Source organism: Plodia interpunctella, chromosome 16 (genome assembly GCF_027563975.2).
Source record: "Plodia interpunctella isolate USDA-ARS_2022_Savannah chromosome 16, ilPloInte3.2, whole genome shotgun sequence".
Taxonomy (NCBI): Eukaryota; Metazoa; Arthropoda; class Insecta; order Lepidoptera; family Pyralidae; genus Plodia; species Plodia interpunctella.
In genome coordinates this window covers 8,268,085-8,289,157 of record NC_071309.1, presented here as the reverse complement: position 1 = coordinate 8,289,157, position 21,073 = coordinate 8,268,085, and the positions used below count along the sequence as shown (strand labels likewise).

Below are 21,073 nucleotides of genomic sequence, written 5' to 3'. Positions count from 1 at the left end.
TCAAACAGTATAGATACATATTGACATTGACACTTAAGTGTGGCTGAGGCGCGCGGCGCGGCGGTGCGTGCGCGTTTCTTTTGCCTACTTTGACAATATCATGCCACAAAGCCAATGCAATCACCATTACTGCCTTGTCTGCCTGCCATAATTTTATTTTAGTAGTTTAGTTAGTCTGTGGCGTTCATTGTATGTGTTCGGTTGTTGTGTGAGGCTTGTCTAGTCCGCTCTTACGTATTATTTTATTACTTTATTTTAACAATCGTGTATTCGTTGATCTTTTATAAAATTGGTTAATGCCTACTTCAGACATTTGACCAAACAATGAATCCGTGCTGATACTTTACTATCCCTAACAACTTTTTAGTTTCGTGCGTAAGTGGTACCTTAGTGTAGTGTTACATACAAAATGAGTGCCAAGAAAGGATACGACACAAAACTTCCGGAGGATGAAAACACAGACTCTGGGTTCCTGTCCGGGGAACAGCTGTTTTCTGGCGAATTAGAAAGTGGATCAAATCTAGACAGTGATAGTAAAAATTTGCATAGTGACACCGTTGATGTGAATACAGATAGTGGTGTTGTGTGTATATCAGAAAATTTATCGTTACTGGATTTGGATACGCCTACAGAACAGCCACGGCGGGAAGAGCCAAAGAATGCAGATATAGCTATACTGAATGTGTTATTCCAACAGGATGAGGATGGGGATTCGTAAGTAACCAATATCTACAAGTTTACACTCACGCTCCAAGGTCAGAAGACGTTAACACTATAAACTGGCTTGCTTGCGTGAATATTCTATTTTAACATTCAATTCTGCGTTATAAACTGTCCAATTAAAACTTGTTTACTAAAATCTTTGTTTTCTAGATTTCATATTTCATCGGAATCTCAATATGATATGCCAAATAATTATTATAGGTAGGTAGATTAATAGATATTGATGGGATGTTAACTATTATGGCACTTAGGTGGAAAGTTGAATCTTTCCATGCTACTATGTCTTTATTAGAACAATTTTACAAACCAAATGACACAAATAATTTGTCAAATTGATATTTTTAGTCATGTGAATACACTGTATCACAGTCAGTAGTACTTTCAAGTTGTCACACTGTTGAAAGTACTTAATTGCCTTTTTTCCCTCCATTTTTTCCCTTGGTGATTTGGACAATGAATGGTTATGCAGGGTTTAAAAGATATAATACTTTACTATGTAAAGTATGATAATTTACATAGTATGATACTTTACATAGTAAAGTATCATAATAAATATCATAATATCCTACTTTACATAGTAAAGTATCATACTTTTCTGATGTTTATCTGACAAGCAGATAGTTGTGTAAAATTATGTTTAATGTCTCTTATCCCTACATCAACATTTGATTGATGTAGGATAAGAGACATTTTGAGAGAGCTGATTTTAAAAAAATAAAAGGATATTGTATTATAGGTAGGTGTGCCTATTACATTTTTTAAATATTAGTTAATTGTTCGCCGCAAACTTAGACCTTGCGAACACAATAAACTTTTGCAAAATTGTGAATATTTCAAAAACAACTTAATTTGAAGACAATACTCAATTCAACTGTATATAATATGTAAATCTTCAAGTGTGAATAACACTCAATTTTTTTTTTTGGGTAACTTAAAATTATGACTGACTACCAGAAAATGTAACAGCAAATGTCCTCAGTAACTATCTATATATATAAAACTCTTGTGTTACTGAGTGACTGACTGACAACGCACAACCGAAACTACTGGACGTAGTAAAGCTGAAATTTGGTGTGTAGATTCCTAGGACAGTGTAGGGAAGCACTAAGAAGGGATTTCCTGAAATTCCCATGGGAAATGGATTTTTACTCAAATACGAAGTTGTGGGCAAAAGCTAGTTATAGGTATATATATTTTGCTTGCTTTATTAAATATATTGTAAGACTACATATATTTTATTATCAGAACAATTAGATGTACAGCTAGGCTCTGCAACCCAGAATAAAATTAGTCTTGTTCTGTAACATAACACCATCAGCATTATAATTTACTAATGTTTTCCCTAGGCTTTGTCTATATTCTCCTTTACCCTATACTTGATACATGAGAAATTTCAAGAAGATTCAAATCACATAATCATGAACAAGTAACAAGTTAAAAAACTTAATTTATCATTAGAAGATAATATTGGATGTTATTGTAATTAACTTTATGTTTCATTTTCATATTTACTAATGAAATGTATCATTCCTCAGACAATTGCACATAGCAGCGGTCCACGGCTGTCAAAAATCAGTCAGCACACTCATCAACCTCTGCCCGGATAAATCATGGCTGGATATGCCGAATGAATATGGTCATACGCCCCTTCACCTTGCTGCTATGAGTGGTCATGAAGTAATAACAAGAATGTTGGTCGTAGCCGGGGCTTCAATAGCGGCCAGAGATAGAAGAGGACAAACGCCAATACACGTTGCCACAGAAATGAGCCAAGTGGAATGCCTGAAGGCACTTCTCGCTCCAGTAAAAGAACATCCCACGAGGAAGATGTCTTCGATACTAAATCAGAAGAATTATAATGGTGAGTTATGTGCATTTATTTATCATGTTTTCTTATATATAATGTATTGAGACCAATGTTTTGTTGCCAGCTACACACTGTGGCCGAACTCGGACACACGCCGACGCGAATGCGTGAACATTGCGTTGTTATTATGAGTGCTTTTATTTACCGCAATGAAAAACCGGCAATGTACACTGAATCCGCCAAAGTTTGGCAAACCGTTTTTTGTCTGAGTAACAAAGATCACCCTCGAAAATATTAAAGAATTTAAATCTTTACAATTTTCATATTAAGAACTAGTAGTTACATACATACTATAGGTACATTTATGCATACATTCTTTTCAATACTTCTTAATGAGATTGTAGGTACCTAATATTTCACGTTCGAGTTTCGAATGTCGAACTTAAGTCATCAGCAGACAAGGGAAACCCGCATCGTTAGCATGCATACGTAACGATTGCAAATTGAAGTCGTAATTGGCATCCAACGGCTGGGGTATCCCAAAACGCTTTCACTATAGAACGTTACGGCCGTCGGAAATACCCGAAAATTCGGCACAAACTACCGAGAAATCAAAAGACATACGCGGTTTGGTGACCTCGATGATCATATATATATATCCATCAAAGCGGTCACCAGGCCTAAGGCAGGAAACCTTAATACAAAGATACTTAGAAAAAAAATAAAGTACCTATTAAGTGCCTAATCATCATATCTAGTGTGTTATTGCTAACATTGTTGTCAGATTTTATTCAACTCGCCTAAAGGCATCTGACTTTTACGACTGCCGCTATCTGCGCCATCTGCGCCATCTGCGGTGATGGTGTAATGGTCAAGACGCCCGCCTGTGGATCGAAAGGTCCCAGGTTCGAATCCTACTCGTGCCACATGACATTGTGTACCAATGTGACTCATGTAGTTTTCATCATCCACCACTTGCTTCCGGTGAAGGAAAACATCGTGAGGAAACCAGCACACTGATTGATTCTTATTAACTTGTGTGCGAAATGGAGGAGGCAATGGCAAACCACTCCATTAATAATGCCCAGAAAGTTGTTGTGTGTGTTTCATTCCACGTAATAATCACGACCCTCAGCCATGAGGAATACGACTATGAAGAGACCGCCATCTAGTGGCAGCTAGTCGCATACACACCAGTGAACTAAACTGTCCAACGGTGTGCAGGTTTCCTGATGTTTTCCTTCTCAGGAAGCAAGTGGTGGTCTATGAAAACTACTATATATGAGTCAGATTGGTATACAATCTTATATGGCACAAGTAGGATACGAACCTGAGACCTTTCGATCCACAGGCGCGTCTTAACACCACCCCACCGCTTCAAATCCAAATAAAGTGTTAAAATTAATCCCAAATAAAGGTAGGCTGATGATGATGACTTAGGAAAAATAAGTTTATTTTAATCAACTGAGTTTATTTGAACCAATCAGTCAGTACAAGAAATCAATGCGATAAAGTTAAGGGCCTAAAGTAGGATCAATTTAACAGGTCACATTTGACACTTCGTCCAAATTCATAAATGTAACCTTGTAACGGAGAGCAAATACAATATTTATTGTTACAAAATCAGAACTACAAAAAAATCAAAGATAAGGGGTTTATCCAAAATCTTTGAAATTTATAATACTAACAAAAGAAGAATTTTTTTGACAATTCTAGCTATAGGTTGACAGATGTCAAATGTGACTTATTAAATTGGTCCTATTATAGTAAATATTGATCTACGTTGCAAATTCTTACTAAGTTGTTATCAAGTTTCAATTCAGGTTCCTAAATTATTCTATGCAGCATTTTAAAGCTGATGGTAGTTGTCTCAATATTAGAGGATCAATGGACCCAAACGGATTTAGGTATGTACCTATCTACTTGTACTTTGTTTTCACAAAAATGCGTACTCATTTTCAAGCACTGTCTGTCGTATCGTGATTGCGTTCGTTGGGTTGCCAACTTTTTAAAAGAAAGAATAAGTCTGAGAAAGAAAATAAACATTTTTTTTTTTACTTTTATGTACTTATAAAAATGTTTTACTTCTCGTGCGAAAGAAGCAGCTAAAACTTGTCAATTTAGTGTCATTGTTAAACTTTTGCACAAACTGCTAAGCATTTTCGCCGACAACAGTATTTTGTACTGATTTATTTTAATTGAACAGTAAAATGTAGTGAAAAACAGTTTTACCTGTTTTTAACTTGGCAACCCTACGGCAAAGGTGAACTTACCTTAGTATCTCAATCATGTCGTGGATGAATAATGCCGTTAAAAAGCTAGATTTATTTAGGACAAATAATTAAACCAAAAAATTTTAAAAAAATATTCTAGTCCTTGTTTTAAAAGTTGAATCCCTCCATATCAATTACCTAAATCATTTGCTGTCACTACTTACCTAATTGTTATCTAGTTTAAATGAAACATTGAAATTATCATTAGATAAATATCCAAAAAACCCTATCGGTATTTTTTCGGGTATTTTGTGATGGACAGACAATGCATGCTTATCAGATACTAAAATGCAGCGCTAAAAATACACGGTAAGCATCGAATGCCGATTTTGTAAAAACCCCAATGGTAAAAATGGAAATACCCAAAATATTGCGTGGTGCGGTTAGGTGATCGGCCTCAGACTCAGATACTGGTGGTAAGGCAACCAGTTATACAATGAAATCTTTTCTTTGAGTAAAAAAAAACATCAAGTGTCAACCAAATGTCATTTTTGACACAAGTTTTTATTATCTCGACCTTGACGTTGGCAAAATCATCGTTTTGGCGAACGATGGAGCCATGAAATTAAAAAAAAAAATGTTGGTTGAGAGATTTCATTCCATGCGTGACAAAAAATCATGTCCGTGCAGTAAACCGTTGAGGAGTTTCCTCGTTGGGAGCCGCACCTTTTGGTAAACATTAGCCTTCATCATGTTCAACTTTCCTATCTGCTTGATGTCCTTTATTTCATTTTAGATAAAGAAGATAATGGTTAGGAAAATATCTCCAGACAAACAAACATACATAGTACATACTTGTTTGTGTATTTGTGTATTTATAGTTCGTGTATGGGTTCGTTGGTTTGCACATTTTGTTTCAATTACTCGATAAACATTCATTTTGCAGCTTTATTTTAATTTGATTTAGTTTTATTCTAACTTCCTAACTAATATTATTATAAATGCGAAAGTAAGTTTGTTTCTTACCTCTTAACACTCTATCTACTCAACCAATTTTCTTGAAATTGTGCATACATGTAGTTTGAAGTATGGAGTAGGACATAGGGTACCTTTCTTCCCGGAAAATTAACGTAGGCGAAGCCGGGGGCTAAAGCTAGTTTTAAATACACCAGTTAAACAATTTGAAACACCCATATCGCCCGTGATACCTACCAATACGAAAATCAAAACAAATATGGGAATTTCCACTAGATTCGTAGATATGTGTGTGAAGTATTTCTAATGACCTAAAATGTGTCTCTAATCACTATTAAATAATATGTTCTTGATAACATACCCCACAGTTTCGTTGCGATAGGTTCCGATCAGGCATGTGTATACGCTATTTATACGCTAATAAAACATTTATTAAACTTTATTGTTCAAATTAAAAACATACTTAAAGAAATGACCTTAATCTAGAAGAAACAGAGAACAAAAAAGTTTAACACCATATCATAAGCTTACATATGCAAGTGGCCGTCCAAATCAAAAGGGACCTTATGGCGCCCGCCACTTACGCCATTATTGCCGTTGTTTTGTATTCGAACAGCGGCATTAAAGACCTAAGTGCCAGCCGCCATAAGGTCCCTTTTGATTTGGACGTCCACAGATAACCGAAATAAATAACAATAAGGCATAAAACATGGCCTAAAACATAAGGGTTCGATCAATCTGAAAAAAAAAATTAATGAACTATATACCTATATCTGCCGGTTCTGTATTGTGTCTCATAATTTTTTGGTCATAATTTTAAGGTCTCATTGTAATTGGTATTTATATAATCACTAGCTTTTGTCCACGGTTTCGCCCGCGTTAATTTTCTGTGATTAAAGGTATTCAGTGTCCTTCTCCATACTTCAAACTACATATGTATATGCATTTCAAATTTCAAGGAGATTGGTTGAATAGATAGAGCGTGAAGGTGTAATAAACAAACAAACTACACTATTATACGCCTAAACCTTATATATGAAAACAGTACAAAAACAGTAAAAATCCGTCGGTAGGTTTTGAGATTATCTCATTCGTACAGATGCGACAGGTGAACTTCTATACTATAAGTCGTAAGTATCATGTCTCAAAATGATCACAATCTCATGTTACATAATACAACTTTTCCCAAAAAATTATAAAATATCCTCTGTATAAGATGAAGTCTCTGTCTTCTTATATTTTGCTTCAGTCAAGTGACGCCACAACCAAGTAGTACTTAGTCATTACGATGCACCATGTGCAGCAGCATTCACACAGATACAATGCAGATCCGCGTCTAAGTGATGAGCAAACGAGTAACAACTTTAATTAATCCAATACAATTGAATGAATCTTACGTAGTACAAATTATTACACAAGAGTCTTGTGATTTTAAACCTTATTGTGTTGGTCTTAGATTCAATTTCGATTGTTAGTTTGTTTCATGACCTATGAGTTAGTAGCTACTTTGGTCACCTGAAGTAGACCGGTTCGGCGGTCGTGTCCGGAATGCTCGCTAAGACGGAAATCAATTAGCTTTTCTCGAAAATTCTTTTTTCAAATGACCACGAAGAAAAAAATGCGTTCGAAAATTGAACTAAAGTTTTAAGTTCTTTTTTTGTGTAAGCAAACGTAGTTAATTGTACAATTATTTTCTGTACAGGTAAAATATTCCTTCCTGTTATTTGTTTGTTATTTAGTTAGATCACAATTTAAAATCAAAACATAATACGCAATGCGATATAAATGTGGTTTATAATAAACTAGCTTTATACTGCGGCTCTTTTTACCCCCATTATAGAAATTTAAGGGTTGACTCTTGAAAAAAGTACCTACTTAGCCTATGTTTGAACAGGGGCCTTTAACTGCATGCATACCAAATTTCATCAAAGTCGGTCCTGCATTTAAGTTGTGAAAGCGGAACAGACAGACAGACTTTCGCATTTATAATATTAGTATGGATATGGATTGAGTTGTTTTAGTTGTATAGATATTTTAGCTCTTTCGGACTCACTAACTTTATCTAAACATCAAAATAAAGATTTTTTTCACTACCCTACTTAGTCACAATCAGTCCTTAGAATTAGAAAATCAAAATTTCCCAATTACTTACATGTAAAGTTTTCTCATAACAAATTGCACATTGCTGATGCATTACAGTTCCAAGTTTAAATAAAATAAATGCGCATAGTGTTTGAATGTTTGGAAAAACCGGAATGGGCGAGACCACCGCGGGTTTTTACCGTGTTAATACAACTGTCTGTGGAAATATAGAGGAACGTTTAAAACAATCATTGGCAATTTAACTATCTCAATTGAGGGCAGAATAACATATAAATAACATACATACTCACAGTATAACATACTTATATTATAAATGCTTTCACAACTAGTGATGAGCCGATTTAGATTAAAATTTAAAGAGATATAATTATTAATAACATATACAATAAGAAGGGATGGTCGGCTGTTTTTCAGAATTTAGAATAATAATGGAAATATAATTATCATCCAGTATTGTATATTAAAACTACCATCCATGCGAAAAAACGCTTTATTTTGACGTGAAAGAATCCAAGCAAAATAATATTAGTATTATATTATAATATCACGTAGATATCAAAAAGAAAGATCAAATTAAACTGTCAACTTCACAAAGACATTATCATGGGTTGTTCCGTATTCATCCTATGATATATCCGATTCTACACTCGTCAGAAACCAATATCCTGACCTTATCGGATTGCATTATTATCTTTTCTTAACTCTTCTGAAATTTTATTCCTAACTCATCCGAAGCAAATACCACCCAAAAAGTACCTATGGTACCTAGTTATAATCGGTTGAGCAATGTATACTAATTTGATAAATAGTGATAGGAATTTAAAATTAAATTATGTCGTCGAATAGACAAGAAACAATGGGACGAACAAGGAAAACATTATGAATCGGATGAATGCGGAACAACTCTACATAATTGTTTAACTATACTTAATTGTATTTTGTCTAACTGTACTTTTGATATGTACAGGGAATCCTATTATTGGCCTTACTTTTAGTTAACATAAGTACCTATAGAATTGTAAAGCTGTTGGTTTTCTTAATAAATAAATAAATAAACTCAATGCTACTGGCACTACTTAGTTGTTTTATCTCTTTTTAATACCATTTATATCAGCTATTTTTGATCAAAGTTCATCGACACGAATGGCTTTAGTTCCATATGCTAACAAAACTTCAGGAAAACCACTGGGTATTTTAGAAGGTCGTAAAAGTGGAAATTGTTCGGTGTTTTAAATGTGGTTATCCCCACGTGAAAGTGCTATACGTATAGGTACCTATACATACTTGATACTGCATTCAAAGCGTTGGTTTTCCCACAATATACTACCATTGCTTCTCCTCATCTGTAATGAACCCACCGTTGTTTACTTATACAATCTTGATACGTATATTTATTGAAATAACAACACTTTAATAATCAATATACACATAAAATATACTCAAAAACAAGAAACAGATGAATGTAGAACATTAATGGAGGCTTTTGTACTTGTTTTTTTTCAATGTCCGATATTACAAAAGTGCTTTGACGCAACTCTTCATTCTCGAGCTCACATGGCATTTTGCCGCAAGCTACCAACGAAATATTTCTAATGGGAGTTGTGATAATAATCTCATTTGTTAGCTTTTATTATGTCGCATAAATAGAATTGAAAAATAAAAATGTAGTAATTTTTATTTTATCTCATTTTATCATCGTAATGTGCCTATATCATCCTATAGTGCTGCTCTAAGCCACTAATTGCTCGCTAGTCTCGTTTCATTCCCTCATAAACTAAACAAAATAGCAAGAAGCCCACTCTTTCTGCACAAAATAGTCACGTTTTTCATGTGGAGAATACATTTAATATTAATTATTTATTATTTTAAGCAACAATAGACCATACATTGTGAAACTGTCAACAGTCTGTCGGTCATTACAGTTCATATACATCGTGTAAAATCCCTTATACATATATTTATAAAACCTTGGACAGAAGAAAAAAACATATAACAGTATGCTTAAACTAGACGATAGACTATTCAAGGATACCGGAAGCTGTTCACGTAAACTAGTTATGTCAATCTCTTTCCTGTTTTGTTTATTATTTTTTTATTGATCACTAGTTTTTGCCCGAAGCTTCCCCCGCATGATTTTCTCTACAAACGCTTTTTTCTCTATTCAAGGCTTAAGTAGCAGTTTTCTAAGAATAATCATTTTTTAGCATATTACTAGTTCTATTGTATATATTCATCATCACAGTTCATTCTGGACATAATTTTTCCAGACCAAAAACCTTTGTTATGTGGTAGTTACATCATCAAATTATTAAGACTAATAATATGATAGCAAACTATTTCATCACGAATGCATGATTCAGTATCGTCTTCTGTTTTCATGTGCTCCTTTTATTGGCCAAAATGCGATGTCTGTGCCCTTATTTGGTTCCGTAGAGTAGACACACCAGGTCGAGCAACGTAATTGTCGCGAGCTCGCATATCTGGGAAAACCCCATCATGCGCCTGCGCGCGCCTCCGCTGACGTCAAGGTTCTTGTCCTCCCCCCCTCACCCCACCAATCTACCGCCTTTCCCCGCTATACTATTCTGTTTACTCGTACCAATGATATACTAATACTAGATACGATCAAATATAATCTGGTGAATTTTTATTATAATCATCTAACGCGTTTTTTAAATATTCTCGATTCAATGGGTTGATACGATACAGACACGTGTTCTGACACAAAAATAAACGTTTTTTTGCAATTGTCATAACGGAAATATCTATGGTTGTTATTATGATAGTCTTTTATACCTAAAAGTACCTATGTGTTTTCATTAAGTATAATGGAACAGTTTCATTTTAAAACTTTTACTACAGAATAACATATTTATGACAACCATAATCTAATGTTTACATTTTTCATATTTGTAGTTATAGACAAAGATCTATGCACTAAGCTACCAATATAGTCGAAGTCAACTGTAGAGCTAAGTAAACAGTTAGAACCACCAAAATATTTGAAAATTAAAAATAAGCAGTCATAATGTCAAAATGGAAGAAATAAACGGAAATTGGTACTACATAAATAATTACAACAAAAGTATATTATGCAGCGGATAATGTTTCACATATATGTATAATATGTGACGCACAGTCGTACACGCCAAACGACAAAGTTTCCACAGTACCACGGCGCAGACTCTCATGATGAGTACTTGGGAAACACGGAAACACCTGTTTATCACAGTCAGCCATGTCATTTTATAATAGTAATACGTACCAATTGAGCAAATTAAACAATTTTTCGGAAAGCAACAACATTGGCCATAGAGAATATTGATTTGTGCTGGAAAAAATATTGAGTTTGATTAATTCTGTATTCGTCTGATTACGTATTCCGTACTCAACTACTCACTCATCCGATTGCATCATTTTAATATATTTTCTAAATTATTCCAAAATGAATTCCTAACTCGTCCGAAGCAAAAGTGTTTTTATGGTGATGGTGGTTTGTAGTTGAGTAATGAAAACATATTGAATGGGATGAATACCCCAGTAAGAAGATGCCTCAGTCAAGTCGTTTATTTAATTCATATTATAAGCTTATGTCTAATAAGACTGACAGACATACTGAGATTTCCAATAGCCGTCATATTTACACCCAATCGCAGGCCTAACTACCATCAATGTTTGCAGCGCGATTCTATTTAGGAACATAAAATTAATCGCATTCATACTAAAAATTAACTCGATGCTACGAATTAGCAGATCACTTTAGGTCGCAAAGTGGATCTCGTTAAGAGATTATGGTAAGTCCCCGGAGCTGTCATAGCTCAACTTCAAAACAGCAGCAATAAATATTAAATTGAATCAGTGTTTTGGTGTTAACTGTACGTACAAGTGAGAGTTATTTTTATACGCGCGGTGATGCGGCGCGAATGCGCGCGCGCTTACGTTCTGAAGAGCGAAAATAGTGATTTTATTGGACACGGTCCAAAACTATGATGATGACGATACTAAATACGGCATGGACAAGTTATTATTCTTTTTCTAAGTTATTTTGTCAAATATTATATTAACATTTTTCAGGTAATTTAATTCAAATGTAATCTGTGAACGTGTTCAATATATCTTATGACGTCAATTTCGACAAGTTTTCGTGAAAAAATAAATGTTTTTGCCTCTTGTGTCACTTGTATAATTACCATGCATACCATAGGTACCAGACTGATAAGATAGAACTTTTAAAATTCCGGATTATAATTTAGGTGTTCAAACCAAACATCTCCAACTAAAAAATAATATCATTATTCGATGCGCCGAATATTTGTTTGGTATTCGGTAACTATTCGGTGTATTCGGCATCGGCAAGGTTTTTTCACTAATCGTATTCGGCCGAATTATTTGGTTAACTATTTCAATGTTACGCCGCGTAAACAGGTTCCAATAATACGCTACGTGACGAACGAGCGAGCCGTACTTACTTCGCCACCACTTCAGTAAACATTAAAACGGAATAGTATTCGGTTATTCGGTGAAACCACTATTCGGCGAATCACTAATCATTATCATTACATTATCACAAGTTACTCATAAAACAAAGTTGTTTCCCGCTGCCTGTATGTGCCTATGCTTAGGTCTTTAAAACTACGCAACGGATTTCTTAAATAAATAGAGTGATTCACGAAGAAGGTTTATATGTGAATATAACATGCATAATATAGAACACGTGCAAAGCCGGGACGGGCCGCTAGTTAAATATAAGTAAAATACATATAAATTTGGTCAGCTTTCCGAAGTAACATTCGCTTGACTTATTAATTTTGTGTGGGTTTCTCCTAATGGCGGTCAAAAAACGCGCATTGCCAATAACATATGCCAAAAATATCATCTAAATTTTGTTCAACGGTCTATTGACCTCTATCAGAGAAGTCATTTCTTGTCCCTAAGACATGTGTGTAAGAATGTCCCACTTGCCATGTTTTCCGATTTGTCCAATAAAACCTCATCAACACAAGTGATACTCAAAGCATATTATACGTGAGCAGCATAATAATAAAATAAATAGCTAGATTAATGTGAGTTTTTTTTAGATTCTAATTTACATTTTGCTATGAGCTGAGTGGGTCTTTGCTCTAACCGGATATTTCTTACAATCAATGAATGGAGGATAAACGACTGCTTTTAGGAAATGAATGCCAATTTTTTGTCACTTTATTTCGAGTAGTGCGTTGAATCGTCGATCCTTTTATTGCTGCGGTTGCCTGCCCCGACCGGGTAAAACAGACCGTCAGAATTCTTCATTCTGGGATTTCCATATTCGCACTCATCTTCGCGTGTTCCTGGTTGCAACTCGCCGCTAAAAACTTTATAATTTTGAAGGTTTGGTTATGATTTTACTACCTACCGCCTGCCTGATGTTAACCCTTCTTGCGAATGTTATCGCTACCTATCAGTTGTCATAGCTTTGTGTCCCTTAATCGGCTCGTACGAAATACATGGGAGAACGTGGAGTGGTCCTGTTCTAGGTTGGAACCACACGACAGATTGAGATTCTGGGATTTACGCATTTTGGAGCCTATTGCGATAGAAACTTTTATCATCTTACCTCGTACTAATACACACATAGTACCATGTTTATTGTCCTCCTAATGCCCCTAAATCGACTTGAATTAGAACGAAGAGACTCAAAGTTATTTTTAAATATTACTAACGGCCCGTCCCGGCTTTGCTCAGGTAAAACCGTAATAAATTACACCTAAACCACTGAAACACTCATCTATTAAAAAAACCCGTGTCAAAATCCGTTGCGAAACCAAAACGACTTTGTTTATACTATATGTAGTGATGATTTAAAAAAAAAACAAACGGTTTTCCGTGGGAATTTCACGACTCAATCCCAGCGGGACGGAAATCGTGAATACTCATCGGTTCCAAGTAACGGAGCGTTCACGAGGAAAATATTCAAGCCAAATGGGAAAAGCAATGAAAATCCAACAGGAAATATTCCGATTCGATGATTTCTCTGTAACTATCATCATGCTTAATCTGTAGGTTTTCCTGTTACTGGTGGTTTAACAAGACGTAACAGATTTCCCACTCGATTCCAAATTTTTTTTCATCTCATTATTTTCAAACTCTAACAGTGTCTGGGCATAAATTTATTTCGTATCATGCTACTATCAACACATAAAACAGTAGTTATTGCGTCCACACGTTCTCTCGGTTACACGTTACTAACGTGCTACGTATTTGTGTTTCGTGATACGTAACTTGATAGAGGAACAATCCGATTTTAGATAGATTACTTGTAGTTATATATACCTAGGAATGATTGTATTATAATATAATTTTAATAATATATCTAATTTCGTTTTTTCAGGACAAACGTGCGTGCACACAGCGGCAAATACAGGTCATATCAAGACGTTACAGACGCTCGTCTATTACGGCGCTGATATAAACATGAGAGTAAGTTGTTATTTATTATACCTACATTGCTTTGTATTACAATTTTTGTATCACATTACCTTAGCTCAAACGAGCATTGAAAACTAGATCTGGTTAGATCTCAAATCTGGGAAAATTAAAACCGAGCAAAGATCGATTATCACTTACTATTATAATACACATGAAGAGGAGATGAAGCTAAAGTATGTTTTGTCACTATCTCACTTTAAAAAATTAAACTGACAGAACGAGACAATCAATACTTACTTTAGCTTATAATGCTTTATCTTTCTTTATGAATAACAGACAGGGACAGCTCACATCTCCGCTTCCATCGCGACATACAAATATTACACATCTCCGCACAGCGATCTCCACTGAAGCTGAGCGGAGAGGAGACGTGTCAATAACTCAATTCTATTGGTTGTTTAAAAAACATCTCCTCTCCGCTCGTCTCGTCTCCGCTTTGGTGGAGTCCCGGCTTAAGACCTTGAATAAATAAACAAAATAAATGCACAATTGACAATGCAACGTTGGAACGGATGATCTAAACATTGTACCCTGAAAAGGGGTAATGATTTTTCTCATTACTCCGTATAAAACGTGAATGTGAACGATCACACCAGTTCTCACATCTTCAGTTGTTGTCATTCGCGTAATATTCAAACAACGAAATATCTCAGAATAAATATAAAAATTCTTAGAACGAGCTTAGATGACTGTGTCTCAGTGTTGATTGCTGTAAACTTGGGTTCTCCCGCCAATGACTAATTTAAAAAACAAATTAAAAACGTCTATGTTTCATAATACTTATGATGATTAATACAATTAAATGTTGTCTTAACATCTGTCTTGCATTTTTTTTTAACGAAAATTTTGCAAAATTTACACCAAACACTTGAGATTTCTCTAGTTAAAGGCTTTCTTTTGTTTTCTTTATTCGACATTCGCAATAAGATTAGATTTTGTATGTGGGGAAACACGCCAAGAGTGTGCTGAACGCTTGGTGCGTTTCTGGAAACAACCCACATTAATCAGCAGCGGTATTGCTTGCTAAAGAATTTCATACATGCAAAATATAGAGGTACTGAAACGTATTAAAAATTATATAATTAAATTTTTATAAAATTTTACTGGCAATGTTGACATATTTACTTAGGAAATCGATTCTTTTGTCTGTAAAATAATTATTGCCGAAAAAATTAAACATTAAAATTTCCAATGCGTCTTCGTATTAATTTTGGCTTCAAAGTCAACGCGTGAAAGAAGTTAACTATGAAATGTTTACATTTAGATGATAAAGATAATTTCCACGATAAACATCGCTTCGACGTGATTGCCAAGGAAAACCCGTCTTAATCGTCTGATAAGATACACTTATGGGTTACGGGTTTTTTTACCTACGCACTTATATGCAGATATGGAAATGCCAGAGTAGTCATAAACACGTGGATATCTTTATGACTATGCTGTTTTGGCATAAGTTTTCGCTGTTAAAATTGTTGAAAAAATATTTAAAATACCTATATACATTATTAATTGTATTTATTTATCTAACTTTATTACAAAATATTGAACAGGCGGACTTCAAGCCTCAAGACTTTCAGCTCTTGGTTGAGTGGCCAAAAGCTGATGCAGAGAGAATTTTTTTTTTCATTCCATTCCAGGCAGACTAGCTTCTAACCGTGACTTTATAAGTTTAGATTGGATTGTTTAATACAATTAAGTAGAACGTAAATTATTCACTGTTTCCATGTAGCGATTATTGAAAATTCTGAACGGGTTGAAGATGATACGTTTATAGATAAAATTTACGAGTGAGTTTAAATAATTTCACTAAAATATGGGAAAGCAGAAAGAAAATATTTATTTGCCAAATACATGAGTACAAATATGCAAATTGATGTTAAAATGAATTAAACCAACATGTTTTATATGCATAGGTATGCAAATATAAATAAATAAATAGGATAATGCTGACCACTAGAAATAACAAAAAAAAAATAAAAAAAAAAGCAGCCATGAACGCTTTTCGAAAATAGTGGTATATTGCAATGGCAAAAAAAATGGACACACTGTAATATATTATTACAATATGTGTAACAGGAGGGTTTAGCCGGTTCGACAGCGTTGCACATCGCGGCGCGGCGCGGCGACGTGCCGCTGGCGCAGTACCTGCTGGCGCAGTGCCCGGGCGTGGAGCGCGGCGCGCGCGACTGGGCGGGCCGCTCGCCGCGTCGCCTCGCGCGCCGCGCCGGCGCCGCGCGCGCCTTCGCTGCCTTGTCCAGCGACAGCGACTCGGACTCCGACGACGATGATGATGTAAGCACAACTTGATTCACAGGTGATGTGTACGATCGTCTTGGAGCTTGAACGCGCTTGCACGCTTGATTGTTGCACTTTGACGTTTTGCCGGTTTTTTTTTTTTAATTGCAAATTCGTTTGAACACGATTTTATTCGTTGTGAAATTTATTATGGTGTTCGTTCATTAACTGCGTGGATTGTTTTATCTGAAACACCTTACAATATCGAAAATATCTAAGTTTACTAATGCATTTAGTAGTTCTGGTGGAATCTTTAAACTTGTACTTTTGATTTAGTCAGTAAAGGCTGCAATCAGGTTTTGGTAGTTCTAGAATGGAAAGTAATCCATGTGAAAGTGAAATTAAAAACCGCTGTATTGCTTAAACGTAATCAAAGTATTTTAGTCTAGTAGAACTTACTTACTTTTCCCCATGTATGAGAGAAAATCCATTGACAATACAACTTAATAAGTAGTCCAGGGTATTATCCAACAAGAAGACGAGGAAAAATTACATAAAATTGGAGAAAATAGTACGCATGAATAGTTTTAACGCATGATTGTTTTTATACGAATCTATCCTTAAGATAGCGTGTGATATTATTTATAAGAAACATTCCCTATATTAATAACAAGAGAACGTACAATTTCCTCATGTCATGATACACAAACCTCACAAACTGTAATGGTACCTATTACCTGGTAATATGTATCGCAAGGACATTATCGTTAAAAATTCATGTAAATATTGTTTTATTATGGTAATAGCAAGGTAATTTATATCGAATCTAATCGTAATACTGGGTATTTAGTTATAATGATGATTTAATATCCAACCATCTCAGTTCATCTCGTTCCATAGACAAAAGACACATTTAAAACCCAAAATATGATATGTAATCGGGCTGAAATGGTGCCAATGCGATTCGTTTTCAGTTACCATCGATTTTTAAATTTAACGGTCAATATGAAGAATTTAATTTCAGTTAATATTACAATCTTCTTTACATTTCTGTTTTAAAATGTTGAATTACTTTAACCAACTGTTTTATTTTAATTTCCAGGCATATGACAGCGACAATGAGAGCTTATTCGAGAAACTCCGCGACAATCTGAACCCAATCAACGTCGCTTGAATCACGCCAATAACAAAGTACGTCCTTCTTGGAATCTTCGCAAATGGGAAGTATATTTATTTCTTTGAATTATGACAAAAGTAGCATTTCATGCCACAAAACTAAACTAAAACTTTTGTAGGCGACAAAAGGCGTCGTTTACTTTTTATATTTATAAATAGATGAATGGTTTATACGCGAAAAACTTCAAATGTGCTAATAGACCATATGTGTTGATTATGTTCATAAGACTGCGAAGATAAAAGAACAATATTTTACTGACATTAGTCTTACCAACTTGGCAAACGATTTTAGAAACAGGGCTATAAAATATTTAAAATTTTTATTAACTATATAAAATATTTATGAAATATTCATGACTTTAAGTTGTGGCAGAATGATTTTAATATACTTATGTATATATTGTAAATGCGCCTGGCGTGTGCTGTTCACACGCTTGGCGTGTTTTCAACCGAAGGTGTTTGTGCGTAAATAAATCTGTAGTACTTATTTGATTATATTACTATAATTTTTTGCTGAGTTGCCAAATAAAAACAATGCATTATGAAGTGCGCAGTAAAACGTTGTAATGTAAAGATAAACAATAAAGTCGATAAGGAAATAATAATTGTAGCACATTTAATGTACATTAATATGTCATTGTTGTTTGTTATACGAAGACGGGTCTTTAAAATAATAATTTATGAAGTTTCCTTAATTTTATTCAATGTATTAGTGACTATTTACATACATACATACTCATTATTTTGTAAAAATACATTTATGTAAATCTGGTAAAAGTATGATTGGAAAATTATTTCACTAGTTTCATTTTACGAATAATATTGTTAAAACTTATTCACAATAGCTTTTTTTTTCTCGACATTAAAGTTAAAAATATCGCTTGACGATTCCTCTTTCAACTGACGTCAATATAAATACAAGTTTGCTCCGTTGATATGGAAGTAAAAGTATGAAAAAATTAGACGTATATTATTACAAAAAAAAAGTGTTATTAATTTCATACCGCATAAGTTTGATTGTGAATGGTTAAATAAAAAATGACCGACCACAAATTATCTGAGTGGTCAAGCCAAGGTCTCTCTGCTCTTCTGATAAGATTGAAGTCACTTGCAGAGTTTGTTTGCATGGGACTAATTGATAGCCCCCCACTACCATGAAACGTAAAACACGTACGTACGTCATTGCGTTCAACACGTTCTCTCTTTTTACATGCTGCTTACACAATATGGGAAAAAGAGACAGCATTTGGACATTAGTAACATAATACGTGTTTTGTTTCGTGGTAGGCCTTCTGAGCGTTAACTCATCTCTGATAAGGTACACGCAACGGCATATCAAGTTCCCCTGCATGGTAATAGAGGCGAATTTACAATTTGGTAGCTTGATGTGCGGTTGATTGTAAATGTCGATGCAAATTAAGGTGGATTTATATGGATAAGGTGGGTTTTGTGTCGTGTCATGACGTGATGTTGAAGGAGGTCGCTTGTATGCGTGTAATAGTATCTCCATACAAGCGATACAATTTCGTCGCGTCACGTGACAACAAGCCAGACAAATATAAACTTAGCTTAACTGACTTGAAACTCGTGATACTGATTTACTTTACTTTTTATAAAGTAGATGGTTCATTAAACAGTAAAGATTTCGAAGGTTATAGAATATTCGAAGAAGGCTATCCTCGAATCCAATTATTTATTTTTAAGGGCTTCACCGCATTGCGCTGTTTTAAAACTGCTATTTTTTTCGTAAATAAATGCGAAGAAAAAACGCACCGATTAAAAATCTGTGATTTGACGCAAACATTTCACATTCAATTATGTATCGTATTTCATGACGTTAAAGTTCAATTTGCATCAAACCAATGTAGCGTCAAAATCAGTTTGATGCAAATTGAACCATAAGTCCAAAGACTACGATATAAAATAGAATGCGCGGAACAGTGCGTATAGGCCCACTGTCTTGTTCTGACTTTCACTCGAAAGTAGCAATTAAGACGTGTACTTAGTTAAAAATTAAATAATTGGATAATTTGTTATTGTTAGTTGTCAGATAAAAATAATAAAAAACGATTATTTTGTAAGTTGTGATCTTTTTGTGAACCTTATTTAAAGAGCTTAAGGTTGATTTTGTATTGATGATAAAACTACTTGTAAGCTTGAGCTTTGTGAAAGAGGGACCCGAAAATTGGATACACACAAGTTTTTCCTAGTTTCTTTATATTTAACCATAATTTAATGTGTGGTCAGACAATGTCAGTTGGTAGATATATCAAGACAAAAAATGCAATTATAAGTATTATACTTACTATTAAAACTAGTAATAAATTCTTCATATTGGTTGAATTTGACCGACCGATAGGAAGAGATGCAATTATACAAAAGAAAGAGCAGCAGGACGGCTTTCCTTTTCTGTTAAATACGTGCATCTCTTTCTGTTGGTCGGTTGGATCCAACGGAATTGAGGCGTCCATTACTAGTCTTACACCTTAATTGAGTGCCATCTAAATATTTTTTTCAGATTAAAAACAATACGTTTATGGTGATGTGTTCATTCGATTGTGATTTCGACTTGATATAAATGTCCAGCTGACTGTATTTATCGATATGTTTTATGTATCTTGTGTTCTAAGGTGATGTAGTGCAATGGACAAGGAGTACTTGATATAATTAACGAAATTTTATATAGGTACTTATTTACTTTGTATATGTATTTGATAGTTTATTTATTAGACATAAAGTGTAATATTATTAGATTTGTCATATTATTATTGTATGTATTGTTTTGTTAGATTTAATAAACTCATTTAACATTATTTAAATATGTTCAGTTTTATTTGTATATATCGGCTAAACACTCTTTATTTGTGAGACACAGGTTGGGAGTATTAAACCTACCGGAGAGTCAGAAATATTATACCAGCGCACGCGATTCCTAGTCCCACCAGCAATAACTTAAAAACAATATAGGTAATCCCATTAAAAACTTTCTGTAAAAAACTAACCAAGTCTCGAAGAAGCTGTTTATCATAATCCTAACTAATATTATAAATGCGAAAGTAGGTTTGTTTGTTTGTTACCTCTTCTGCGAAAGTAAGTTTGTTACTTCTTCACGCTTAATATACTCAAACAATCTTCGTGAAATTTTGCATATATATATAGTTTGAAGTTCTTTTTTAGTTTGACCTTTCATCCCTGAAAAATTACTTTTCCCGTGGGAAAACTTACTTTTTATAAACCAAGTTGGTTTATAAAAAGTAATGAAATCTAGGCAGAACCAAGCCAAATCTAGGGATTTCTTTATTAATATATAGTTAGATTTTATGTAATCGACGGTTTAACATTTTGCATAATATCGTCTTGATAGAGCCAATGGCTA

At 34.4% G+C, this 21,073-nt stretch overlaps 1 protein-coding gene across 2 annotated transcripts; it reads left to right on the top strand.

Moving 5' to 3' along the window:
• The first annotated feature begins 147 nt into the window (after positions 1–147).
• LOC128676424 (NF-kappa-B inhibitor cactus-like) lies at positions 148–20,516 on the top strand. 2 transcript variants are annotated; one of them, XM_053756523.1, is made up of 5 exons: positions 148–714; positions 2,259–2,584; positions 14,189–14,277; positions 16,363–16,578; positions 17,624–20,516. In XM_053756523.1, the coding sequence occupies exons 1-5, from the start codon at positions 410–412 to the stop codon at positions 17,693–17,695; spliced, it is 1,008 nt and encodes a 335-aa protein (XP_053612498.1). In that variant the 5' UTR covers positions 148–409; the 3' UTR covers positions 17,696–20,516. The 2 variants fall into 2 exon arrangements, with proteins under 2 accessions (XP_053612498.1, XP_053612500.1); XM_053756525.1 differs by having other exon boundaries at positions 16,363–16,600.
• Positions 20,517–21,073: the final 557 nt, after the last annotated feature.

What these genes read in the sequence shown, in the direction of transcription:
- LOC128676424 (XM_053756523.1), top strand. Translation starts at nt 410, where the DNA reads ATGAGTGCCAAGAAAGGATACGACACAAAACTTCCGGAGGATGAAAAC. An exon ending in AAATCAGAAGAATTATAATG is followed by an intron (nt 2,585 to 14,188) that starts GTGAGTTATGTG and finishes TCGTTTTTTCAG; the next exon opens with GACAAACGTGCGTGCACACA. An exon ending in ACTCCGACGACGATGATGAT is followed by an intron (nt 16,579 to 17,623) that starts GTAAGCACAACT and finishes TTTAATTTCCAG; the next exon opens with GCATATGACAGCGACAATGA.